This window comes from Setaria viridis, chromosome 2 (genome assembly GCF_005286985.2).
Source record: "Setaria viridis chromosome 2, Setaria_viridis_v4.0, whole genome shotgun sequence".
Taxonomy (NCBI): domain Eukaryota; kingdom Viridiplantae; phylum Streptophyta; class Magnoliopsida; order Poales; family Poaceae; genus Setaria; species Setaria viridis.
The window spans coordinates 37,311,118-37,320,425 of record NC_048264.2 but is presented as its reverse complement, the minus strand read 5'-3'; the positions used below and the strand labels follow the sequence as shown (position 1 = coordinate 37,320,425).

The following is a 9,308-nucleotide window of genomic DNA, read 5'->3' as shown; positions in this document are numbered from 1 at the left end:
AAAATCCGAAGTGGATGTGCCACACTTTCTTATTTTCTATTAATCAAGACAGGTGATACGAAGATTTTTGGACTGATGAAATTACATCCTTATATTCAGGATGTTATTCAACACTTGCCGTTATATGCTAGTATGTTTAATCCTAAAGCATACATTGATTGGGAGCTAGTGGTAGATAAAGAGTTTAGAAAATATGATTTGTTTGAAGAGCAAAAAGTGATAGTTGTTTCTACTATTTTAACTGATTATGCTTTGACTATGTGGAAGCACTTGTTGAGACATGTCAAAGTTCCTAAAACATGGAAGGATATGAAAAGAATTTTGAGAGAAAGTTATGTTCTTGAATATTATGCTGATCATATGCTTGATAAATTAAATAGTTTAAAACAAGGTAAAAACTTTGTTGATGTATACTACCATGATTTGAAATTTCATATGTCGCGTTGTAGTTTGGAAGAATGTGAAGAATCTACTAAAATCAGATTTTTAAGGGGGCTTAATATTGACATTCTCTCTCTTGTTTGATTGACCTTGCTTTAAGAATTGAGATTCAACTTACTAATGATTTGAGTGAAGAGAAATTACCTGAAATGTTACCCACCTGTGAAAATAAAAATTATATGGATGTGAAGCAATTTCTTATGTGGTCTACTATGACGAACTTCGTACAAAATACAAAGGAATTAACTGCACATCCATCAAAGAAAGAGAGTGAAGGTAAGTCTTTTTATACTGAAGTTAGGTGTGTTCATTGCATTGATGGTGAGGAAGAAGAGATGAAAATCATATCTTCTTTAAATTGTTTAGGCTATATCGAACTTGATTTTCTTTGTGACCTAAATAGTTTAGAGAATGAATTATCTAGGAAATCTAATTTGCTATGTTTGGTCATACAATTGGCAAATATGATGATAACAACAAAATTTGGTGCATAAAGTTTATATTTGTTCTAATATGAAATATCCTTTTGGTCTGCAATACCATGATCAAATAGGGGGTTGCACTAACACTAATAATGTCTTGCAAAGTTTTTCTAGTTTTTTCCTTATGCAACAGGGTAAACCCGAAGAAGGGGAGGATTGCTGGTTGTGGCTGTGCAGCATAGCCGTCACTCCTGGTTGTGGCTGTGCAGCATAGCCGTCGCTCCGTATTCCAGCGTAGAGGCAAGCACCTTTGAATACCATTGGAGCAAGTCGAGGACGACTTGCAGCCAAGAAGGAGAGAATGATGAGGACAGCACCAGCTCGCATACAACCACATTGGCAACTTTTGATTCATAGATGAAACAATTCTTTATCATGATTGCATTTAATACATTTGATGAATTGATGCCGCACCATGATGTGTGTTCATTGTCATTTTCAGAAATACATATGTGGATCAAAACGAGTGTTAAATATATATGGAAGGTATGGAGAACTAAAGAAATTGATTGGGGGCCAAGTATAAGAGTAACTCCAAAAGGCTGCTAATCTTTACCCCAATACTTTTTAGGGAAAAAAAGAAAAAAGAACTCTAACAGTCCACCTAAAACTTCCCAAAAGATTGGTGACGCGAAAAAACACCCCTTACCCCGCATATTTTCGTGTCATGAGCCCTTCCCCAATCCGTCCCCCCGACCTCTTTCCCGCACCTATTTTTTTCCCGAGCGCGCGCAGGGGCAGCCTCGCAGCGCCCGCCGACCACCGTGCGCCGCGTGCCGCCCCCTGGCCGGCGCCTTGCGCTGCCCGGCTGACTCATGGTGAGATCTTTGTCTCCTTGTACTGGAGCTCCTTTCCCCGGCCGAAGAGGCCTGGCGCGTTGCCGGTGAAGCGGTTGCGTGACAGGTTGAGGTGCGAGAAATTGGCGGCGGCGAACTCGGCGGGGAGGGTGCCAGACAGGTTGTTGTGCGACAACCAGAGGTAGATCTGGTCAGCGGACTTGCTGAGGAGCCGCGGAGGGATGGAGCCGGTGAGGCGGGTGTGGCTGAGGTTGATGATGGAGAGGTTGGGGATGGCGGCGAGTGAGGTTGGGATGGTGCCTGTTAGGGAGTTGAAGGAGAGGTCAAGGAAGGTGAGCTTGGTGAGCACGCCGAGGAAGGATGACACGGGCCCGGAGATGGCGTTCCAGGAGATGGTGAGGGAGGAGAGGTTGGAGAGCTTGGCGATGGCCGGAGGGATGGGGCCAGATATGCCAGGAAGGTGGTGCCACATGAGGCTTTGGAGGTGGACGAGGCCGGCGATGACGTCAGGGATGGTGCCCATGATGTTACCGTCCTGGAACACGGAGAGGCCGACGACGCGACCGATGGAGTCGTCATAGTCGACGTCGTACCAATCGCAGCACGTGTAGTCGGGCGTCCAGGATGCGAAGTGGTAGGGGTTGCCGAGCGCAGCCTTGATGGCTAGCAGCGCCGCGTTGTCTCCCCGTGGCTCAATTAGCTTCTCTTCCGAAGTCAGATTGCAGATGCTGATTCAGGTATCGCTCTCTGCTGCAGGTTCTTTGGTAGCACATCATTGCATCTGGCAGCTCGCCTGGTGTCATGGGCCGGGTGTAAATGGGCCACATTATAACGATATGGCCTTTTTTGAATTATTGGGGGTAGTTTTTAGCGTTCTGCTATGTCCTGATATATTTTTAGGGGAATTTTTTTTAGCATAGCCTCCGATACCTCGTTTTGGAGAACTCTTGGAGTTGCTCTAAGTATTCCCAACGTCCTCCATTAGGCCACCATATCACTTTTGGCCTAAGGAAATAAAGAGATCAAATCCAACACGTTTTGGGGCTGGATTCGGACTACAGCAATGCGCCAACTTGCGACAGCCAACACGACTTCATTTGGACTCTGTTTTGGACGTTCAAGTACTCCATAGAATCCTTATGAAATCTATTTTTATATGGATCTGGACTCATATCCATATCTGTTTTGAAGCGGCCGCAATGATCAAATTATGACCGAGAGGTTTTTCTGTTCAAGGTGCTGTGTCGTCTTATTTTGGCCCAATGGGCTGTATATCAAGTTGGGTCCATTAGGGACACGTCCTAGGGTTGGAGCACGATCCCAACACCCTTGTGATCGTCCTCCCATATTCTTATACCCCTTATCCACAACAGTTACATTCGGTTTTGTTTAGATGTAAGTTCAACCATTGCTACTTCCTTGTAGACGCGTGTGTCGACTAGACCATCCGTTATACTCGATTCAGGACCCCAATTTTGTAATTTCAGATTATTTTTTATCTCCATATTTGCAATTGAGTTACTTGTTCTTACTTGTTCCTCGATTGCTTGCATGAATTACCCTAGTGGTTTGGTTGATCGTGCTCCACAAAATCATGGTGACTATTGAAGGTGGTGTATCGGTTGCTAAGGCGCAGCATTCTTGAATGGTTGTAGTCAGGCCGTGAACGTCATTTCCATTCCCAAATCGAATTATCCCCTTCTCTCATCGAAAGATCGGGAATTAACCTTAGCGATTTTCCTATCGTACGTATTAAAAACTATGAATCTAAACATGCTAAAATTATCTAGGACGGAGGGCAAAAACACATAAAAGGAGTTTCCTCCGATCTGAAAGTAGCTTGGTTGAGAAATATGTTTGAAAATAGACTTCTCTTCTTAACGTTGAATGGTGCCGCTTTTAGTGAAAACCATAGCCGCCATCCTTCAAGCCACCTTCGCCAACCATCCTGCCACGTCGACTCACCTTCCCCGTGCGGGCGTGCCCCATGGCCGCACCATCCCCGCCCACCAACCGCATCAACATCCCATCCGTCCATTTCTCAAACCAACTGCCCAGATCGATCCGTCTCGCTCCCCGTGCTCCTCCGGTCACCCCCCACCTACCGCGCCACACCTACCTCAAATCCCGGCCCATCGGACACAACCGCCGATTACAACACCCCCGCCGTCGCCGTCGCCGCCCCGCTGCTTCCCGAGCGATCTCATGGCGGCGTCCGCCTCGTCCCTCCTTGCCGCCGCAGTGTCCTCATCCTGCGCGGCCATCTCCTCCCGGCTACCCCGCGGAGCTCCGGCCGCCGCCTCTGTTCCTTCGCCGTCGCGTCAATCCTGCTCTTCCCTCCGCGCTTCCCTCGCGAGGCGCCAGCAGAGCCGCTTCGTAGCCAGCGTCGCTCCCACGATGCAGCCTCCGGCGGAGTCCAGGGTCTCTACGGTGGTCGACGTCGACCTCGGCGACCGTAGCTATCCGATCTACATCGGCGCAGGCCTCCTCGACGAGCCGGACCTGCTGCAGAGGTAGTCGAACTGCAGATTTTCTTTCCTCGATGGTTAGACTTGTGGTCACTCTGTGATCCTGATTTCTGTTTGCTCAGGCATGTTCATGGGAAGAGGGTTCTGGTGGTGACCAATACGACCGTCGCACCGCTTTACCTGGAGAAGGTGTCCTGGGCACTCACCCACAATAACCCGAACGTGTCAGTGGAGAGCGTGATCCTGCCCGACGGTGAGAAGTACAAAGATATGGTGAGTTCGAGTGTGTGATTCAGCTTTCTGGGAGAGCCGAGAGCGTACTTATTTTTCAGTTCATTTCGATTTAGCTGACTCGGTTGTATTGGCAGGACACGATGATGAAGGTGTTTGACAAGGCAATCGAATCCCGCCTTGACCGCCGGTGCACATTTGTAGCACTGGGTGGTGGTGTCATTGGGGACATGTGTGGGTTTGCAGCTGCTGCATTCCTCCGTGGTGTCAACTTCATACAGATACCAACTACTCTGATGGCTCAGGTCATAAGCTTGATTTACATTTTACTACGATTGGGCTATATATGGTCTGGTGCTGATGGTGGACTGGATGACTGCTTTAGGTGGATTCATCTGTTGGTGGAAAGACTGGGATTAACCACCCACTTGGGAAGAACTTAATTGGGGCATTCTACCAGCCGCAATGTGTATTGATAGACACGGATACACTGAATACGTTGCCTGACAGGGAGCTAGCTTCAGGCATTGCTGAGGTAGTGAAGTATGGGCTCATAAGGGATGCACCATTCTTTGAGTGGCAAGAGCAGAACATGTCGGCATTGTTAGCAAGGTATTCAGCTTTTCCTCCATTGATGTTCGCATAAATACTATCATCTTCTTTCTATTCAGGGAGGTGTAGATACTTGACAGCAGTTTAAAACTGCATTAGACTTGTTGTTCTTGTAGACACTATAGTCTTAGAGGAAAGCGTAGGCACCACAACATCCAACTGTTCGCTTTACCTAATCTTGTTTGGGGTTCTAGAAAATACAACCTGTTAAGACTTGTTTTCACTTCCCAATTTGACATATTCAGATCCCTATAAGCTTGAACATAGCGGCTTTTGGTATTTTATTTTCTGAAATGGCTAATTGATGAGTGGCATGACTAGATGAAGGAACATGGTTATCCAACTTTGAGGAAGTTAACCAAACTCTAAAGAGCCAATGTCCAAAAAGTCTTTAATTTCATTTTTTTATAGAGCCATTGCGCTGTTCAGTACGTCAGTTCCTATGTTACTCTTTTAGCTGAGAGAATTGTTCTGTTAACGGTAATTGGGAACAAGGTTTGCTTTCCAGTTTAGCTGTTACGATATTACATACAGCGTAATTGCTGAACTTTTGTCTTGTTGAAAAATGAACAATATTCTTTTTGCCAATAACTAAGCGTATCATTTTGCTGCTAACCTTTAGTTTGAAATGCGTATCTGTAGAGAACCAAGTGCTTTGGTATATGCTATTAAGAGATCATGTGAAAACAAAGCTGAAGTGGTTGCACAGGATGAGAAGGAAAGTGGTCTTCGAGCGACACTAAACCTGGGTCACACATTTGGCCATGTATGTATTGCCATCGATCATGTCTAGATTTTTATGTTCAGTTAATTTATACTGGCATTGATAGATTTTGGGTGCCAAAACCTCATACACCTTATCACAACAGCATCTATCTGAATTTTAGCCACCTTATGTTATTGCATTGCACCACTTATTCACTGATCCTCACACTCAATTGACAGGCTATCGAAACTGGGACTGGATATGGAGCATGGCTCCATGGGGAGGCAGTTGCTGCTGGAACAGTAAATCACTTGAATATTTTTATACAGCCTATTAGGGTTTTTCTGCTCATTTTCTTACCTTTTGCTTATGTTTTTGTTGTGCCACAACCTTAGGTTATGGCAGCTGATATGTCTCACCGCCTGGGGTGGATAGACGAGTCAATCAAAAAACGCACAGTTGACATACTAGCGCAAGCCAAGCTTCCCATTACACCTCCGGAGACTATGACTGTGGAGAAGTTCAAAAGTATTATGGCTGTAAGTACCCTGAGATAGCTAACAGCACTTTTTAATTAGAATTGAGTCAGTTTCTGCCATTGCGTATATTACCATGTTCTTTCAGGACTTTTGTTCTTTCAGGACTTTCGAGTTGTTGATTCATGCTATTTCAATGCATTCTAGTCGCACACTTGAACACATCTCAAGATTGCACCTTTTCTATCTATAAACAAATATTCTTACTGGATTCCTGGATTACACATCAGGTTGACAAGAAGGTTGCTGATGGTTTGTTGCGGCTCATCCTTCTGAAAGGACCTCTGGGGAGCTGTGTTTTTACTGGGGAGTATGACAGGAAAGCACTTGATGAAACCCTTCATGCATTCTGCAACAACTGATCCTTCTAGGTTTTGGATTTCGCCTCTGTATACTAATAGGCTATATTGATCCTCAGGGAAGAGAGTGCATTGTATTTATACCCATTGAATTTTGTGTCAGGAAATAATGCTATCGTTAGGATTGGTTTGAGTTTGTAGGGAACTATATCTGATCAACTTTGATCAGTCATCTTCTAGTAATAAAGAAGTCCTAGTGCATCCTTTCTGCCTGTCCCAGACTCCCAGTTACTGTCAAGGTCATGCTGTCCAATCAGTTTTAGTTGTCCTTGTAAAACTATTGCAGTTTCATAAAAATTACTGCAGTACACATCGTTTGTTGGGAAAAGCATAAGATCATTCCCGGCTATGGCAAACACGATGGCGTGTTGGGTAATATCTCTAAAACTTTGCAATCTAGCTGTTTGTTTGCGCTTACAATTGTAAAATTGCAATTTTCACAATCACAAGCTAAAACATACCTCTCGTTCTCTGATTTTCAAGATCTGTGCAAGTTGAAAGCGACTAGATTGTTCGATTGTTATAATCTGGAGGCTAGATTGTTATAATCTGGAGGCTAGATTGTTACAATCTGATCGTGCAAGCTGACTGTTTATGGTTACAATTGTTTCACAATCACAACCCAAAAGCCCAGAACAAAGAGGCGGCCCTCAAGAGAGGTTGCAAACCTGCAACTCAATTCTTCCCCACTTAAATTTCATTGTCTGATATGGACTGAAATCCATGTCATCGCACCTCTTGCTTGCTCCAGTCTTGCAGTTCTTGTAATCGTGTCAGGTACTCAGGTATTCCATGTTGCTTGTTGCAAGCTTGCGTTTCTTTGAAAGAAAAAAAGATCTTTCTGGTGATCTGCCACTCTGCGGTTCAGCTCAACGAGGAGTAAATTTCGTGAAGCAGAACATGGGATGGATAAAGAAATCAACTCCACGCACCTCATAGTGAACAACTGAACATACATGGCACGTGACACAAGTACACGATACATGAACACAATCGATTAGTAAAATACAACAACTTGGAGACGACCTCATCATGCTTCGTTACATCGGGCATGTTAAAACCACCCGTGAGGCCGTGAATGAACGCAGCACGCTAGCCCTTGCAATTGCATGCGCCAGCAGTAATAGAGAACGGACACACGGATCACATCTTACTGCCGTAGCCGCGGCGTCGGATCGGAGCTAGAGGCGGAGCAGCCGCCGGAGCTCGTCCGTGGCGCCGACATCCACGCCACCACAGCCGGCGCCGGCCACCTCGACGGCGCAGGCCGTCGGCGCCTTCCTCGCCGCCGTGACGGTGAGCAGCAGGGACGTCGGCATCGGCACGCTACTCGGCGGTGGCGACACCGAGTAAAGCGAGCCCGTCCCCGTCCACTCCACCTCCAGTCCAGTAGCCGCTGGCGCCGTCCTCTTCTTGGACGGCGCCGCGACGGTGATGGGCGCCGAGGTCGCAGGCGCGGCGAGCTTGTTGGGCCCCGGCGCGGCGTCGTAGCAGCGCGGCTTCTTGGCGCGCGACACCGGACGGCTCCAGCATTGCGGCGGGGCCTGCGCCGCCGGCAGCGGCAGGAGCGGAGGCTGGGGCTGCGGCGGCGGTCGTGGAACTGACGTCTGGTGGCTGGCGTAGCCGTTGGTGTTGTAGCACGGATTGTAAGCCATCGAGATCAAGGATTCAAAAGCGCTACGGAATCAGAAAGTACAAGATCTAAAAATAGTGTTTCTCTGTGGGACGTGAGCCAGCTGATCTGAATATCTTATCGATAATACAGCTAGATCGACAGAGTTTGAGAGCAAGTCTGAGCTGCAGAGCTAGCTACAACGATCAAGCAAAGAAGACTTCAGCCAGCAAAAATAAGTGGAGATAAAATGTATCAAAGGAAAGACGGCAGGCCTGTGCTCGCTGATCTTGATCGAATAAAACAGATCAAGATAACAGCAGCTTGTTGTGTATGCGACTACAACCGAAAGGAAAAAGGTTAGTTCAAGTAAAAGATGACGAGAGGTGTGGCTATAGTATCATGTCAACTAGTGCTCCAAGATCTGGAGAGTGGAGGAGGCCCCTCTATGAATAGCGACGAGCAAGAGCAGGGCCGTGTCGATGGATGGCAACGAGCCGTTGGGTCCGTGTCCTGGCATTGGCCCCGGGACCGCCGCTATTATATAGCCGCAGGCCGGGCCCGGGGGCGGCGACAAGCCGGCCGGTACCACGGTACCACCACCGCCCCAACGGATAGTAGGCGTGCGTGCGTGCGTTCGTACCGTGCTCCCGGCTTCCTCCCTCTTTCCTCGACTCTGACGGAAACGGCTTGTTTTTTCCCCGGCACGGCGCGGTCGCGTGCGCGGTGCCGACAGGTGCCGTGGCGCCCGAGGCGGTGGGCGGCGGCCGGCCGAGCAGCGCGGGCCGTGCGATGGGCGCGGGCGCCGCGATGGCAGCCGCGCCGGTCGGGCGCGTGGAAGGCCCCTGCCGAACGCTTGTTTTTTTTATAGCTTGCCCCACCGCCGGCGCAGCGCCGTGCGGTGTACGGGCGAGGACGACGACTCGACGAGCGGGCGATGCCGAATTGCTGATGCCTCGCCGGGTCGTCACGGTACTGTGCATGCATTGTGCTCCCTTTCCTGACTTTGGGGGAAGGGGGAAGGACGTGCAGACGTGGGAGAAGGTGCGGCTTGCGCGTGTGCG

The 9,308-nt window shown here is 47.9% G+C and overlaps 3 protein-coding genes across 3 annotated transcripts; 1 reads left to right on the top strand and 2 right to left on the bottom strand.

Annotated features, from left to right (window-relative positions):
- Positions 1–1,736: 1,736 nt before the first annotated feature.
- Positions 1,737–3,709, bottom strand: LOC117844358 (uncharacterized). Its single transcript, XM_034725082.1, has 2 exons — positions 3,686–3,709; positions 1,737–2,420 (listed from the first exon to the last, which is right to left on the bottom strand). Exons 1-2 carry the CDS (start codon positions 3,707–3,709, stop codon positions 1,737–1,739), a joined length of 708 nt encoding a protein of 235 aa, XP_034580973.1.
- Positions 3,710–3,846: 137 nt separating this feature from the next.
- On the top strand, positions 3,847–6,844 carry LOC117845207 (3-dehydroquinate synthase, chloroplastic). The gene is made up of 8 exons (XM_034726167.2): positions 3,847–4,233; positions 4,311–4,461; positions 4,557–4,724; positions 4,805–5,031; positions 5,674–5,797; positions 5,977–6,039; positions 6,133–6,276; positions 6,504–6,844. The coding sequence occupies exons 1-8, from the start codon at positions 3,926–3,928 to the stop codon at positions 6,633–6,635; spliced, it is 1,317 nt and encodes a 438-aa protein (XP_034582058.1). The 5' UTR covers positions 3,847–3,925; the 3' UTR covers positions 6,636–6,844.
- Positions 6,845–7,149: 305 nt separating this feature from the next.
- LOC117845208 (uncharacterized) lies at positions 7,150–8,772 on the bottom strand. Its single transcript, XM_034726168.2, has one exon. It carries the CDS (start codon positions 8,285–8,287, stop codon positions 7,814–7,816), a length of 474 nt encoding a protein of 157 aa, XP_034582059.1. The 5' UTR covers positions 8,288–8,772; the 3' UTR covers positions 7,150–7,813.
- Between the last annotated feature and the right edge of the window lie 536 nt (positions 8,773–9,308).